At 40.0% G+C, this 17,973-nt stretch overlaps 2 protein-coding genes across 2 annotated transcripts; both read right to left on the bottom strand.

The window, feature by feature from the left end:
- Positions 1-5,272: 5,272 nt before the first annotated feature.
- Positions 5,273-6,758, bottom strand: MELLADRAFT_113880 (uncharacterized protein; the record flags this gene model as incomplete). The annotated part of the gene is made up of 4 exons (XM_007418615.1): positions 5,273-5,322; positions 5,404-5,487; positions 5,624-5,986; positions 6,362-6,758. 4 exons carry the CDS (start codon positions 6,756-6,758, stop codon positions 5,273-5,275), a joined length of 894 nt encoding a protein of 297 aa, XP_007418677.1.
- A 9,180-nt stretch (positions 6,759-15,938) lies between these two features.
- On the bottom strand, positions 15,939-17,015 carry MELLADRAFT_41054 (uncharacterized protein; the record flags this gene model as incomplete). Its single annotated transcript, XM_007418614.1, has 1 exon — positions 15,939-17,015. A coding segment is annotated over one exon (1,077 nt), but the record flags the coding sequence as incomplete, so codon positions are not given.
- Positions 17,016-17,973: the final 958 nt, after the last annotated feature.

Here is a 17,973-nt window from a genome sequence, read left to right as displayed (position 1 = left end):
TAATATTTAACCCTGAACCAATGTAGTGATAGTAACAAATATCACTACAATCAGGTTTAGAGAGGAGAGTATATAAACCTCTCCTCTCTCAGCCTTCAGAGATTTCCCCCAAGCTTTTATTACACATCATTTTTAAAGAACAACTTCAAAGTAATATTGAATTTCATAATCAAGAGTCTTAGAATCATGTGGCTAGTGATTTACTTCTTTACTTCAAATAGCTTCCTGACTAAAAGCAAGTAAGCCCCCTTCACTTCCCTGGATCCCCTACTTTCCCCAAGTAAATTCTTTACTAGGTTGGTGACCTTCAACAAATCAAAGGGTAGTGTCCTATATACAAGTACTTAGGTTGGTGACCATAAGAACAACCAGTGTAGTGATCTAGACCTCACTCTTCATTCTGTCAATAGAGGTTTGAAGGAAGACCTTGGATCCAGTTTTCATTATTTGTAATTAATTATGATTGTATTAAAATCTCCTTTTGAGGAGTCATTTAACTGTAGTCTGTCTGGATTTATCCAAACAGACCAGTCCTCCTTCCCCCTTTCTCTTTTCTTCATAATTTTAATTGTATTTACTTCATATTTAAAACACAAAAGATAATTACTTAGAATCATAAACTGTCCCTAGCCCATTTATTGAGTCTTGAGTCCTCAGCAGAGCACCCAACCCTCACAATAAACCTCTAGAATAGACATTGAGCTGATTGATAAATCTTGGAAATAATTACATATTTCATGACTTGCCAACTTCAATTAACAAAGATGGAGAATCCAAACTCACAATGAACTGATGAACAAGTTTTCATTATATCAGCTATATTGACTGTTTGGGTTTGATTTTCGGGTAAGGGATAGTCTTTTAAACTGACTAAGAACTTTGAGGCTACAGTTATTCATCAAGAAGTATCAGACTTTTATGGTTTTCTTCTGATATTGGATGAAGAACATGATCAAGGGATTTGAAATCTAAAAATAAACCAAAGTTATACAATCAGATGTGTGCTGAGCTTTGAATTTGATATGTATATTAGAGTTTGGGTTGTCAAGTTCATGATGAATATGATGGGTATTCATGTATTGAAGAATTATTGATGAGTTTCATTGAGAGCACAATCTGAAACATATGTTATAATAAGAGGTGAAATATTCTACTGTCATGCATTTGACAATAGGGTGAAAGCAAAGTGTAGATTTTGTTGATGTTCCAAGCACATCTGCCACTTTTGTTTGCGCTTTTGCACTGAATTTTGATCAAGATGTCCAAATTGGGTGCAATTGTGATTTGAATGTAGATTGGTCAAAGGTCTTCTTTGGTTAAGATAATTTGCTGGGTTTTGATTGGGGGTAGATGCGCTAAAAGGATCTCTGACTTTCAAATTTATGATAAGAAACTGTTTCTATGTATGTCCTGAAGTCAATTTGTTACAAATTTAGATTCAGTTTGGATCAGATTGAAGATAGTTGAGTTCATTTGTTCATTAGGTTGAATTTGAATGAGCCCAGAGTTCTGATTAAAACTATGTTGTTTGATGTGGTGTAGATTTTTGTGAGAACACTTCCAAAGAGGTCAGTGAGGCAATCATATGAAATTCATTTTAAGACAATACTTACTTTCAATCCCTGTTGATGTGACATCAATCTGGGTGGGATAGGATTGATAGCTGAAGATCAACAGATGTTTTTGTTGATTTGATTGGGATTTCATATTCATTGTTCATGAGACATTTTGATCACAACTGTTTAACACTTCAATGAGGTGATATAGTTATTGTACTTCAATTCAATCTCTATCTTTGTCTTTGCTGTTTTTTAAGTCGGTTTGTGATCTTTTTGATTTGTTAGTTTTTTTAAATTTGCATGATTGATAGATAAATTTCATTTTGAATTGGAATGACTGAGATTGTTGCTTCTGATGATATTTAATTGATTTGGATCAATTTTTTTCTAGGTGGATGAGGGATAGAAGAAAAAGGTTTGGAAGAAAACATTACACAGTTGATAGATGTATGCCTCACTTGAAGAGTTGTATACTTTTTCACATTAAATATCTGTTCTACTTTGAAGAGCTTACAGTGTGTGATTTAGAAAATTTGACCTGTTATTGAGTGGATTGTAAGCAGAGGTGAGTTGAAGTTCTTTGTAAGAAAATGGTGATCAGGAGATAGTGAAAAGATGAATTGTGTAAACCAATTGACAGATAGATTGGATGGATCAATTCAAGGTAATATGAGAATGGAAAGTGATCATTGTGAGGCTGAAACTCTGGCTGGGCAAAACTCACTCTTGTTGGGGGAGTCGGTGGAGGTTTTATTGGTTTTGTTTGAATTGCATGTTTGCCGTTAACATGGACTAGCCAAGTTGGGCGGCGGGCGCCGCACTCGAACTCTTGGTCTATGCAATTCTTTGCCAACTTGGTTTGCGGCAGCGAAATATCTTGCCTCGGTGGAACACCATGTGAAAGCTTCCACTTCTAGACAGGTTTCCAAAGAACACTGAATTGCTTAACACCGGACGTGGCATCTGCGGCCACCTACCACTCACCCCTGACTCACTTTGCTAACATTGTAGCTGTGCTTTTGCATCAAAATTATACTTTCTGCACAAATTGAAGGACTCAACAACAAGAATAAAAGTTATTACACAGCGAGTTTGAAGTACTCCAGCTCTACTTATTATTTAGCATGCACAAAACAACTTGGCAATGCCTCTGAGGCAATTTAGAAAGTAAAAAGTAGTCAAGTGGCCTTAGAAACTTCCATCACGCGTACTCTATCTGCTACTTTCATTTTGAAATATGCTCATTGAATGATATCAATCGCCCTAACTAAATTACTCCGTTAGTGTATGTAGTTAAGAGCTATATTCATGTACCGGAACTACTTACGGAACTTGATCCTATTCGTTTGCTTACGATTCTTGCTCACTCTTTCCGCCCATCAAGTCCTGTTCCACATCAAGAACTAATTCAGCAAGAATTCCACTTGAAGAAGGACAAATTAGATTGCATAGAACTTACTAATATTTCAGTATGAGTTATATCGGGCATAAAGTGGCAATTGATACCGTAAGTACTGAATAAGTGCGCTATCTCAAGTTCTTCGGTGTGATTATGACTCGCGGTCATAAGAATGAAAGTTTTCAATTTGCTGGCTTCTTTCAAGCTAGGTCCACCCGGTGAATTCAAAACCTCCACCCAGTACGCTTTGTCGTTGGAGTAGCTGGTGATGATAACTTCAAGTGTCCTGAATATCGCCCATTCAAACCAAATTGGACGCTCGCTTGATGGATGGATGTCTTTGCAGCGGATGACTCAAAGTTTGGGTAGAGATTTAATTCGGATTGAACGAGGGAGATCATCCGGGATTGTGTTGACAGTTATTCCTTCAAGTGTTTCGTTCAATGCCATAATCATCGCCTTGTGGTTTGTAGGTCGTTGAGGAGCCTCGAGTTCCAGGAGTTTGATTTGCTTAGCACCATTCAGAAACAGTTGAGTGATCGCATCTAAGTTATATCGGTGGTACGTGATCCAAAAATGCGATAGATTCGGTAAGCATCCAGGTTCCATTTTCAAGCGCGGTAAACTAATTAATCTCAAGGACAAAGATTCCAAAGTATGGCTGTTTTGCAATACAGCAGATAAGGATGTTGAGTCATTTCTAACGCATCGTGTTAAAGTTCCTTCAATTGATAAAGTTTTGAGATTCTTGATACGTTTAATCGCAACCACCATGCTATCCGAAAACCCAACTGAGCCAGAAAATATCAACTTCAAATCAATTAACCTTGAACCACACAAACTAATGATATCTGCGGCGTCCGGCATAAAGATGCAGTTACGTTCCCAACGACTATATTCAAATTCAAACTGATCACTGCATTCATCCGAGAGGGCCATATGATATCCATCGGCTTTCGAAGCTGGGATATATATGAGTTGATTTAAACATAGTCAACGCAGGTTGGATAAATCGGAAACAGTTAAGCAATTACTCCACATTTTGATGATATACTTATTGACTAGAGGTGTTCTTAAATGTAGAGAGCTATAAACCAATCGTGGAATGGCAGCTGCCCAAGATCTGGCGAGCAAACGCAATCTTAGCAATTGTTTGATTGACAATGGATCGGGAAAAGGTTGGTCTGCGCTATTCAATGATTCCGTAGTTGTTGCACCATAGCTGGGACAGAGGAAGCTGATAATTCGTTCTACAACCTCTACTGGGAGGGAAGGCGAATAAGGCATTTTGTGCTACGCTGCTTTCATCAGGGGGCAAACGCAGTCCTACCAGTTAGAATTTATAAACCTTTATCAGCTCTTTATAGTTATTAATGTGATTCCCAAATTCAATTAGGTATTTGAATTTTACTTTATTCCATTTGAATTAACAGTAGATATTGCCTGGTGAATTGATCGCGAGCATGCATCATGGGTATTGAGGCCAATTCATGACGTTGAAATATTGACGCTACAGTCTCTTGTCTCGCTGAGGATAAGCGTCATTTGTATACCCAATTGATAGTTTGATCTTTCAGCCATCTGATTATCCCCTGATGACCCCAATTATAAGCGACTTGGTTTGCTTGAATTGCTTTGTCTTTTTTCTCTGGTAGTCTCTCAACTGAATTTGGGTAATTTGGCGGGCTTTATGAATCGGCGCTTGAATAGAACAGTCCATGCTTTTTGCGAAAAGAAGATGTTAAAGAGTTTACTTTAGTTTATTAGAGCCTTGTATATACACATCCGCTCACTTCGAATAACGTCTGACCTCAATGCAATTGCCATATTAAGTCCCTAGGTCGTGTTTTGTTGTTGAGGTTTGTTAACTTCGCTGGTGGTGGAGTCAAGTAGTTACTCATGCTGTACAAAAATACCCAAAGGCATTGCAATGCTCGCTGAGATCCAATTTTTGCTTCTGCAACATACAAAGAACTTATCACTTCAACGTAGCATGGTCTATGCTTTGGTCACTTCTGACTCTGGAGGTGTTACATTGTATTTACTCTCCATCTCAGATCAGCATCCTACGCGCGCGTTATTATTTAAGTTTTACCAATGTTATCAGCACGAGCACAACATTGTTATTTTCAATAGAATTACTTAGATGGAGGAGCATATAAATTATCATCAATAACGGCGATTGTTCTTCTTACGTCAACTAACAAAAAACTTAGTTCTGAATGGAATTCTATAGTCAAACAAAACAACTACTTAAATGTAACTTGTAGTGGAAATACTCAATGTGAAAGAATCGCTGAATTGATACAACTAACTACACTGGCATCTTATTTTCGGGTTGTTGTGTTGGATAAGCTCTCAGTCCTGTAATTTAGTTGTGGAGTATTAAGACAGTTCAAGGTTCATCAGCATCTTGCATTAACTGGGCTCAAACAGACAACTGACTATCATAGCGTTCTCCTTTCTTGCTGTGTTTTTCTTCTGGTTCTCGAGCTCCGTAACTAAATCCTGCGGTAATCAATTCAACATCTATTAGCATCCCATACCACCCGAAGTTCAAAGTTAAAAAATCCGCTTACCATCATATCGTAATGAGATAATTTAGTTACAAAGTGGCAACAAACCCCAAGGGTTCTGAACGCTCGGATTAACTTTGTTTCCTTACGTAAGGTATTTTGATGAATTAAAAAGACAAAGTGCTTTAAATTTGGTGGCATTGGACGTTTCATAATCTTGTCTAAATCTTCTTGCCAGTAAGCATAGCCTCTTCGATAACGTGTGATAAAGATTTCGACCGTTTGAAACATAGGCCACTCAAACCAATCCGGGTGCCTAACTAAGCCGTCAAGATAAAGGTTCCTGACGATGCGCAGTTTTGGAAAACGTGTCATATGAAGAGATTGAGGTAGGTAACACGGAAGCGTATCTGTGAATAGCACTCGTAGCGAGTTTCTGCGTGCGATTACTACCCGCTTTGAATCTTCATTGTTGCCCGTTGGCATCAACTCCAGCACCTTGATTCCTTTGCCTACGGTCTCACAAAAATCAACAATTGCGTCGATGTTCATGGTGTGACAACCCACCCAAAGGTGTTCTAAGTTTGGCAGTGCTTTCATCTTCAGATTTAACGATTCCAAAGTACCAAAATTAAGGGATAAAGACTCGAGGTTATCCACATTGTTTAGCACTGCGATTAATGAGTTGGAGTTGTTGCTCGGGTTGTGAAAGGCATCACCTTCAATCGCCAAGTTTTTCAGATTCGTGATTTGTTTTATAGCAACGATTAGATCATCCGAGAATCCGACTGAGTTGGTGAACATTATCCTGAGATCAGTTAGGTTTGAACCGCATAAGGTAATGATCTTGGCAGCATCTTGCATGAAAAAAGACTTTGTTGACGAACGCTGTTGCTCGAGTTCCAATTTCCGCATATTCTCATCTTTGATGCGTTCATAGAAAGATCCTGGACCAACGTCGCCTTTGTACATAACATGATTTAAAGTGAGTTGACGTAGACGTGGTATTCCTGAAAAGAACATATTGCCGCTGGAAATCTTGTCCAGTAACTGATTTCCCCACGGAATCGTCAAGTATAGAGAACGATACACAATATGTTGAACTGCTGCTGCCCAGTTGTGGCCTAATAACTGTAAGCTGAGTAAGTCCTTAACTGTTTTTTGATTTAGAAATGACGCTTTGGCACTATTGTAGTCGTCTGTTGGTTTGTATGACGCATCACCGCAGAAATAATATAAGATTTTGTCGATCACCTCAACTGGAAGAGCTGTTGCAGAAGGCATGTATAAAACTGTGGATAAAAGATATGAACTGAAGCAGCAAATAGCTTATTCACAGATGTATCTGTTTAACTAAACAAAGAAGCTAGACTTGGAGGTACCAAATGCCTATAGTTTGACTCGAGTAACATATAATTTGCTTGCACTCACCCGACCTATTGATATATTCTCAAATTGCATGACATTTAATCTTCGGCCGATCCCATTTTCATGTGTCCCCAACAGTTTCTTCGATTTCGTATTTGGGTAAGTTGCTCTATATGATGTGTTTGTCAGGCAAACACTATACACGGGGAGCTTCGCTATTCGTGTGGTATAGTTGTTTTTAGGGCTTTCGATCGTCGTTAATCTGACCTCTTATTCATATTTTTACAACTCAAGAATCAAGTGGATTTCAATTTAATTTCGACATCTTCTACTCTATGTGCAAATGTAGCTTCCAATACGGTTGCTCCCGACTTTGCTCAATTTCTCATAAAATTCAAGCTTAGCCGAACAACAGCTTTTGGGTATGATACACTGGCACTCAAAGCAATACATTTCTTTTTAACAACTCAGCTACTTGAGTAAAGTAGCAGTGAACTTATTGAGCATATCTGTTAGAGAAAATTGAGGTGGCAGCCAGTTGTTCCAACAATATAAAATGTATCGGAGCATATATCTACAACCGAGTTGAGCACAAACAAAATTGCCGGTTAGAGACATTAAGTACTGAGAGGTACATATTAAATTTGCGTGTATAGTTTTGTGGTTGCTCAGAATATCGGCTTCAACTAACAGGTTCAAAAGACCCCATTTCTGGTCATAACAAACATGTGTACATGTCTACGGAATGCGAGACGTTCCAAAGTGACAATGCGAAATTTCAAAAATCAAAAATCACAATTCCCGGGTGCGAAATTCAAAAATCAAAGACAAAACTACAGAAAATACTCAAATACAGGGATAAAACCCCTGTACTCACTTCCAGCATTAAAGAGGTTCCCAGATGGGAATATGGGTGGTAGGGATCATATTCCCATTCTGCTACTGTTACACAGTTCCATGTATATTTCCTGAGCAACCATTGTGATATATGTAGTCAATATTTTGAAATGTGTGTCTCAAGCTGAACAAAGTTACAGCATGTATTGCACATGATTTGCTTATCTAGATGAGCAGATAACTGAGCGGACATGTATGTAGCTGATAGCTAAGGATTTACTCAGATGTTTGCACATATGTAGTGTATGCTTTATGGCTCAGATGTACAGTGCAAGATGATTTGATGCTCCATTCTTCTCTCAATTATATTCCCAGCCTAGGTCATGTTCCTACCAGGGAACCTATTTAATGCTGGCAGTGACTGGAGTAAAAATCAAGGCAGAAACCCCTTTTTGCCCAAATTTCCAGTGGTCAACACCATTTTCATTGCATTGTCACCTTTTGACAAAAAGTACCAGCAACACCAAAAACCAAAAAATCAAAAAACCAAAAATCAAAAATCAAAATCAAAAACCATAAAATACATTTCTGAAACTGTAACATTCAAACAACAATGTTAGATTCTACCACAGCCAAAAACCGCATGTTGGCCAGCCAGCTACAAGCTCAGTCTCACAGGTATCAACACCTCCGACCGGAGACATTCTACCTTCTGTATCAAGAGCTTCAAAGTACCTTCCTGTCTTGCTCTCCTCCAAAACCTCTTTCATCATCATCAATCTTCTTTGATTGTCCTTGATCTTCTTCAATCTTTGTCAACTGTCCTTGATCTTCTTCAATCTTGGTCAACTGTCCTCGATCTTCTTCTTTCTTCTTCGATTGTCCTCAATCTTCTTCAGTCTACTTAGATTTTCCTTGATATTCTTTAATCTTTGTCATCCGTCCTTGATCTGCTTCTTTCTTTGTCAACTGTCCTCGATCTTCTTCTTTCTTCATCAACCGTCCTCAATCTTCTTTTTTCATAGTTTCCACTCATCAAACTGGACCAACTAAAGACAGGATTTTAATCTTCTAAAATCTTCTCCAAACCTTTTTGAATGTTTTCAATGGTCTTCAATTGTCTTCAACCTTCATCAATTGTCTTCAACCTTCATCAATTGTCCTCAATATTTGTCAATTGTCCTCAATCTTTGTCGATTGTCATCAATCTTCATCAACCATGGTCAATCATTGTCAATCTGTAATAACCCTTATAGCGGGTTATGCTAATACTGAGATAGAACCCATCTAGACATTTGCGCTCTTGTTGTATTAGTCTTTTCCTCACACTGCAATCCAGTTAATCAATCCTGGGATCATCACATCTTAGCTCCAAGTTATCCCTCGTTACGCACTCAGGTCATAACATATTGCAGTGTCTCATCTTAGTACGACGGATAACCCAATTCAAGATCTCAATCACACATCGACTGAATCGACTGAATCAAACCTTATCTGAAAATTGAAGATTTGCATACTTTAAGGTTCAGAAATAAACTCAAGAACAACGGCGAACTTCACAGTGCATTCCGGAGAACACGACTCAGAGAGCTCATTCGAGGCTGTATCAGCGCAAGATTTAGATCTAGACGAACTCGACGTAATGGATAACATTAATACAAACTTAGCCAACATATTGTCGCAACTTACGACGTTGAATTCGAAGTTAGACACCGAAATAGCTGAAAGGCAAGCCAATCAGGCTGAAACCCAGCAACGACTTAATGATCTTGCTCAGCGAGTAGACGCGGCGCAAGCGGCGACTGTTCCATTACCTCCTGACGCTTCACCCCCATCTGCAACCCCTGCTGCTACAAACCCACAACCGCAGAGTACCACCCGCGGCGGTAATGAGTCAATTACAACTGCCGACATCAAACTCCTGATGAGCTCAACACGAGGTCCAAAGGTGGGAACCCCAGACAAATTTGATGGGTCAAAGGGAGACGCTGCCGAGGCGTTCGTGAATCAAGTGGGCTTGTACTTACTCGCGAACGACAAATCCTTTCCGGACGATAGGTCCAAAATCGTTTTTACCCTGTCTTATTTCACGGGCGAAGCCAATCAATGGGCTGCTCCATTCTTCAAACGATTACTCCAACCTGTGGAAGGTGAAGAACTCACGTTTGAGAGCTTTGCAGCGAGCTTCGAAGCTACCTACTTCGACTCTGATCGGCAAAATCGAGCCCAACGAGACCTCCGAGCGCTACAGCAGACTGGTTCAGTGGCAGATTATACAACCAAATTTATGGCGTTAGCGGCGCGCACGGGTTGGGGGGAGTTAGAACATATCAGTCATTACAAGATAGGCCTCAAGCAAGAAATTAGAATCAATATGATCTTACGCACTTTCACTACCTTGACCGACATCACTACGTTTGCTATTGCTATCGACAACGAGTTACACCCAGGAGCAAATCACTCAACACCTCGCACCAGTACAATCCCAACCGCAAGAGATCCCGATGCTATGGACCTTTCTGCTACTAGAGTTGGGGTATCAAGAGAAGAGATGGCGCGTCGAGCTGAGAAAGGATTATGCTATAAATGCGGAAAAGGGAGACATAGAGCAGCTGATTGTGGGAGAAGAGATGAGAAGGGAAACTTTATTAGAAGTGGTGGTAGTAGTTCGAGAATTGCTGAGTTGGAGGCGTTAGTAGCTGAATTAGGAGGGAAGGGGAAGGGTAGAGCTGATGGGTCAAAAAATGGAGATGCTCGAGACTGATAGATGTGCCTATCTCGAGCACTGAGGAGGATTTAATTGATTTTGGAGCTATTACTTACTTACAAAGAAATGCAAGTGATCCGCGGTTTTTCTTACTATTACCAATGTCCCAAAATTACCCTCCCAAACGTGCCACATCCACCCCTTTTGCCCTATGCCTTCTTGACTGCGGCGCTACGCACAACGCGGTCAGTGAAGGCTTCATCAAGAAATTTGAATTTAAGACAAATCCCCTATCGACTCCTCGCACGGTATCAGCGTTTGACGGTCAATCAAAACAACTCACCGACGAAGCCCTACTCACCATCGACGACGATCAATCACCAACAAAATTCATTGTTACACAACTCAAAGACTCCTACGACGCCCTATTGGGTATGCCGTGGTTTCGTAAGTACGGTCACAGGATTGACTGGTCGAAGGGCACCTTAATGGCAGACCCGACGACAAGTATTGCGACTGCTAATGCAGTTTCGCTGCTACCGACAAACCCCTTGGAGCCCGCAAGGGACGCTAGGAATAGTAGCGAGGGGGTATGTATTGGAGCTGACTCCAGCAAAAATACACTAATACCCCCGCAATGTGAGTCAATTTTTGGAAATCTTGAACAACTTAATATTGGAGCAACTTGCAAGTTTGATGGCCCTCTATTACAGATTGACTCACCACTGGAAACCACTGGACCACCGTATACGCCAGCCACACCACCAATGGATCCCATTGCAACTGAATTCTCAGTTTCTTCCAATCCGAAAACATCCTCCGTGCCAGGAGACGCCGAGAGGAACGCTAGGAATTGTGAAGAGGGGGTATGTATCAGAGCTGATGTCAGCAAAGATACACTAATACCCCCGCAATGTGAGTGTGCTAATGTTAATCACCAAATAATTCCTGAAGCAGCTAGCAAGCGTACACCTCTTCCAAATAACTGTGCTATAGATTACGAGTCGAGCATATGCGCTGCTAAAACTTCTTGGTCAACGGCAGCAAAAATCGCGGTCAGGGAACATAAGGATCAGAGCAACAAACCAGTCGAAGAACTAGTCCCGGCCCGATATCACAAGTACATTAACATGTTTCGCAAATCTAGCGCTCAGATTCTCCCGCCACGTCGAAAGTATGACTTCAAGGTCAATCTGGTTCCAGGTGCTACGCCTCAAGCTGGCAGAATTATACCACTATCTCCAGCGGAGGATGAAGTTCTAAAGAAAATGGTACAGGACGGTCTGGCGAATGGGACAATCAGACGGACCACTTCCCCATGGGCAGCCCCAGTGTTATTCACCGGCAAGAAAGACGGCAATCTAAGGCCGTGCTTTGACTATCGTAGACTAAATGCTTTAACGGTAAAAAATAAATACCCATTACCGCTGACGATGGATCTGATCGATAGTCTATTGGATGCTGAAGATTACACCAAACTTGATCTTAGGAACGCATACGGCAATATCAGAGTGGCCGAAGGCGATGAGGACAAGCTTGCATTTATATGTAAGGAGGGTCAATTTGCACCTTTGACGATGCCTTTTGGACCTACAGGTGCACCGGGTTGTTTTCAATACTTTATTCAAGATATATTACTTGGAAGGATTGGGAAAGATACAGCTGCTTTTATAGACGACATAATGATTTATACAAAGACAGGTGGTAATCATGAAGAAGCAGTAGAGGGGATCCTTGAAATCTTAAGCAAACATTCGTTGTGGCTGAAACCAGAAAAGTGTGAATTCTCACGGAAGGAAGTGGACTACCTGGGCTTGTTGATATCAAAGAATCGGATTCGTATGGACCCAGCTAAAGTGAAAGCTGTATCAGATTGGCCAACACCAAAAAATACCACAGAAGTTTTACGGTTCATTGGTTTCGCAAACTTCTACCGAAGGTTTATCGACCAATTTTCCCGAAAAGCTCGACCACTACACGATTTGACCTGCAAGGACACCCCATTCAAGGGTCAGATGAAAGGCAGAGGGCGTTTGAAGAGCTGAAGCACGCATTCACGACAGCACCGGTCCTGAAAATCGCGGACCCTAACAAAGCAGCTTACAAGACGTCAGGCCAGATGGGCGGAGACATTAGGGTGTTTTGATTTTGTGATTAAGTTTCGACCTGGCAGAGCCGCGACACAACCTGACGCCCTGTCACGAAGACCCGATTTAGCACCCACATCCGAGGAAAAGCTCTCTTTTGGACAGCTACTACGTCCGTCCAATATAACTGATGAGACTTTTGCTGAGATAGATGCTTTTGAAGCACAGTTCACCACCGAGGACGCGGTCGAGCACCCTAGAGCGTCGGAGTGGTTCCAATTGGATGTGTTGGGAGTCGCAGAAGAGGTCAACAATCAAATTTCGGAAGAAGATACCGACGATCAACCCATGGACAACATCAAATCCGACGAGCAATTATTGAAGGACATCAGACAAAAGACGCCACTCGACAATGATATTATGGAAATCATTAACGCAACGACTAGCCCAATATCTTCTCAGGTTAAGGATGCGCTACGGGAGTACGAAGTGGTAGATGACCTGCTGTATAGGAATGGGAGGGTAGTGGTTCCAAATGATAACAAGTTGAAGGCTGACATTCTCAAGACCTATCATGACAGTAAGCTAGCGGGACACCCAGGCCGCGCAAAGACTTTGAGCTTGGTCAATCGATTCTACTTTTGGAAAGGACAGAAAGCTTTTGTGAACCGTTATGTGGAAGGTTGTAGTTCGTGTCAACGTATAAAACCCACACTAATGAAACCTTTTGGAACTTTGGAGCCACTCCCTATACCAGCAGGGCCGTGGACCGATATAAGCTACGACATGATCACGGGACTGCCGGATTCACAAGGGTACAACTGCATATTAACGGTGATCGACAGAATGACCAAAATGGCACATTTTATTGCCTGTAAAGAAACTGACGGTGCTGAACAGCTGGCTGATCTTATGATGAAGGAGGTTTGGAGACTCCACGGAACGCCAAAAACCATAGTATCGGATCGTGGCAGCGTATTCATTTCAAAAATCACGTCGCAACTGGACAAAAGGTTGGGCATTCGACTACACCCATCCACGGCGTATCACCCGAGATCCGATGGCCAATCAGAAATTGCAAACAAGGCGGTGGAGCAATATCTAAGACATTTTGTAACTTATCATCAAGACGATTGGGCGCAATTACTACCGCCTGCAGAGTTTGCGTACAATAACAGCACGCATACTTCGACAGGGGTGTCACCCTTTAAAGCTAACTACGGTTACGATTTAACTCTAGGACCGGTACCCTCAGAAGAACAATGCATACCTGTCGTGGAAGAACGGATACAACGTCTTTTGGAAGTGAAAAAAGAGCTTCAAGCATGTCTGTCGGGAGCACAAGAGTCAATGAAGTCCCAGTTCGACAAAGGCGTACGCGACACACCGGCGTGGAAGGTTGGGGATAAAGTATGGCTTAGTAGCCGAAATATATCCACCACTAGGCCTAGCCCGAAATTAGATCATCGCTGGCTAGGACCTTTCGTTATTTTGAAAAAGATTTCAACTTCAGCCTATAAGATAGAACTGCCGCTGACTATGAAGGGGATCCACCCTGTGTTTCATGTTTCTGTCTTAAGGAAGTTCATACCTGACACGATCGAAACACGAAAGATTGTGAAACCCACACCCATCGAAATAGAAGGCGAAAATGAATGGGAAGTGGAAGCAATTTTAGATTGTAGAAAGAGGTACGGTAAACTGGAATATCTCGTCAGTTGGAAGGGATTTGGCAAGGAGGACGACTCTTGGGAACCAGCATCCAATTTAGTCAACTCGCAAGAAATGGTAGATGAATTCCATGTAAGATTTCCTAATGCTACGAGTAAATATAAGAGATCAAGGAGAAGAAAGTAGAGGGTCAAGCTTTTTCCCCACGGGGTTTTTTAATGCTGACCCGGGGAAGAGTGCAGGGCCGCAAGAGGGGCCTGGGCGCTAAAGAGGGGGATAGTGTAATAACCCTTATAGCGGGTTATGCTAATACTGAGATAGAACCCATCTAGACATTTGCGCTCTTGTTGTATTAGTCTTTTCCTCACACTGCAATCCAGTTAATCAATCCTGGGATCATCACATCTTAGCTCCAAGTTATCCCTCGTTACGCACTCAGGTCATAACACAATCTTCATCACTATTCTTTGATCATCCTCAATCTTCTTCACTATTCTTCAAGTGTCCTCAATCTTAATTAATACTAGCCAATTGGGCGGCAGGCACCGCCATGTCAAGCTCTGAAAACAAAGTTGCTTTTAGCTGTTTCCAATCCAATCCAAGCTGACTGATGTGAGCAATAATGCATGATCCTTCAAAGCCAAGCATACCAACATCAGGGGTTTCATATTCCCAAAAGCCGTAGCACACTATTGAGCATGATCATGTCAATTTTGTCATTTGAAACATACTATTGAGCCTATGTGGTTTGAAGCCTTTGATCATCATAAATTTTATATGGCAAAAATCAATTATCCCAAAAAAGCAACACATTATCCCAATTAGGACAGTGTTTAATCCTGGCAGTGAGAATTTGTTGAAGGTTTCCTACCTTTGACAATTGTAATTAGGTTGATATGGTGATGATGATAATATCACACCAATCAAAGCAGTGTTTATTTGAGATCAAACCAAGTAATGAACAATATCCTTTCTCATCAAGGGCAAACTGAGTCCTTGAAGCCGGGAAGCCTAGGTTCACACATAAATTTCTTAAGTCTGCAAGTTTTGTGCAAGTTCTATGCAAGATTTTTGAAAGAACTTGCACAGAACTTTCTTGCAACTTGCAAATTTCTTGCGCATGTTTGAACGCCATAATTTTACAAAACCAAAATTGAATCCCAAAACATTTGCAGAAACACTTTTCAGAATACTTCCCTCATGACTCACTATATAAGGATAAGCTTTACACCGGGTCATCATAACCCATACCCATATCACTTATTATTCACTCCAAACTGATCAGAACAATCTCAAAGCCTTCACTATAATTTACTCAACTCAAGCTGAATGCCCAAAAAAATTGCACGGTATCCTCTGCAAGCTCATTTCAATGGTGTGTCAGGAAAAGAATCATGACCATTTGATTCTAAAAAATCTGAACAAGATTGAGTCCTCAACTGTTACATTATTTACAATTTCCAGCTATTTCAAGATATAAAAAAGTTTATGAGATGAAGAAAAAAACAATACAAATTAACGTATGACAACTTTTTCAGATAAAAGAAAAAAAAAAGATCAAGTTTGAGAATAAAAGTGATTCATAGTGACTTTAACAGCCTGATTAGAAATATTAAAGATTGGATGAATAGATTCAATAAGATTCTCATTTAAACCAATCACCAATTGGTTTTCTTTAACATTTATCCAAGCTAATGAATTTAAATAAATCTTTTTCATTCTTTCGATTCCGATTTGATCAGTTTCATTTAAACCTTTAATTCCATTCTTCATCACGAGTTCAGAATTAAACTTTCATTCAAGATCTTGTAATTTATCCAAAGAGAATTGATGAAAATGTTGAGAAGATGATAAACCAGAAAGTACATAATGTGTATGATAAATATCGACTTCCATAAATGGTTTGTCTCGTAGTCCTCCTTTTCCTTCTGGTATGGGTTGACCTTGAGAAGCTAAAAGTACATATTCTTGTAATCCTTGACGATTGTATGATGAATTGGAAAACTCGAATACATCTTTTTCGTCTTCAATTTTGAATTGATTGATTTCTTCTTGGATTAAATTCTCAATCACAGGGAATAGACCACCACACCACCAAGCATAACAACCATCTACTAATTTATTACTTCTACCTCTAAACCCACCACCTTTGATTGGTAATCCTTGCATACTTGTTAACCAACGCCAACAAGCTTTGTAATCGATCGAGGTGATTGGAATCAAATTTGATAATCTTTTCAAAAGGAAATGTGAAAGTACACCACAAGAAGTATAACCACCATGAGATTCACCAAGAGGAACGGATGAGAGTGGTTGGCTGTTTGAGATGGCTTTGAGTGTTGCTGATCCAGAACTAAAACCACCTTCATAAGTTTGACTATCAGCAATAAAATCAGGTAAACCGATGGCTAATTCAGGTGTTAAGAAATTAAGTAAAGTTGAAACGATCAATACACAATAACAACTTCTAACATCTGATTCTCCATTCTTTTGCATAAGAAAACTACCATTAGATTGTTTGAGAGTTAAGATCCATTCATACATTCCATCTCGATTGACTTTTGACCAAGTTCGTTGAACAAGATCAGCTTTGGATTTAGCTAGTAAGGATGGTAAAGCTAATGTACAAGCAAAGGTAGAAGCTGGATGAGCACTTTGTCCTGGACCTCCACCAAAACCACCATTAGGATCTTGGAATGATAAAATAGTATCAACTAAAGCTTTATGTTTGGTTTCTTCGAAAGGCACATTGAGCATCAACACGGAATTCAAAATCCAAAATGTTAACCAAGATCTACTTGAATCTAATGCAGTAAAAGGAGTAGGTATCTCTTTAAGAGTAGATTTAATGAATTCAACATGAGCATCTTTTGCTCTACCCACCCACCTGACAGGCCCAGAGTGTCAACCGCAAGATGAATCCTGCTGTGCAAAAACCATCTAAGCGCTTTAACAAAATACAAAAATAAACCACTTACATCTCTCATGCTCTAGTTTCAAGAGTACAATAACTTAATGTGAAAAGAACATAGTATTAAAAGTTTTTTATCTAAGACTTTAATCGTAAAAGTATCTAATCCAGACCCTTTTCTAGTTATCAAGGAAACGAGAACTAGTTACGATGAATAACTAAAAAGATACCCTGACGTGGCGTCCAATGACGATAAATTTCCAGCCCTGTTACAAATAGGACTAACCCAGTCAGAATCATATCATGAAACATAAGGACCCTTGAGGAAAGGATGAAAAGATAAACTTACGACGAAACCACTAACCATAGCTATTTAAAGGATCACACTCTCCCAACAAAGAAAGGAGGATCCATCCAAAAACTACACCTACAAATTTTACTTAGAACTTTTTCTTGAGAATAAGAAATTATCTACATTTTCCTTCAATCAATCTTATAAGAAAACTGTTGCTTTAAACTTCTTACCTTTAGAAACTTTTAGAACATTTTCTTATTATCATCGAACTCTTTCTTTATCTTTTTTCTCTTCTACTCTTTTAACAAACGAAGTTCTATAAAGATTGTTTAGGTAGCCCTATCCGACTGTAGGCTTCATAAAAACCCCTTTTGATTGAATCTTTATTCAACATTTTTGCTAAAGCAAAACCAAAGCTAGTTTACATTCGTATCCACTTTGGTAAAAACTCTGTAGATCCAACTTAAAGAGTTGTACTTATTTGCATTTTACGAAGAATCAAAAAATAAGTTTGAAAGCTTAGCTCAAACATACATTTCGTAAGTAAACATTTAGTCTTTTTCTACTTACTAGTCTCTAGTCAGAAGTCTTAGGCTGACACAGAGCCTCTAAACAACTCGATC

This window comes from Melampsora larici-populina (genome assembly GCF_000204055.1).
Source record: "Melampsora larici-populina 98AG31 unplaced genomic scaffold MELLAscaffold_98, whole genome shotgun sequence".
NCBI classification, from domain to species: Eukaryota; Fungi; Basidiomycota; class Pucciniomycetes; order Pucciniales; family Melampsoraceae; genus Melampsora; species Melampsora laricis-populina.
This window is presented reverse-complemented; position numbering and strand designations above follow the sequence as displayed.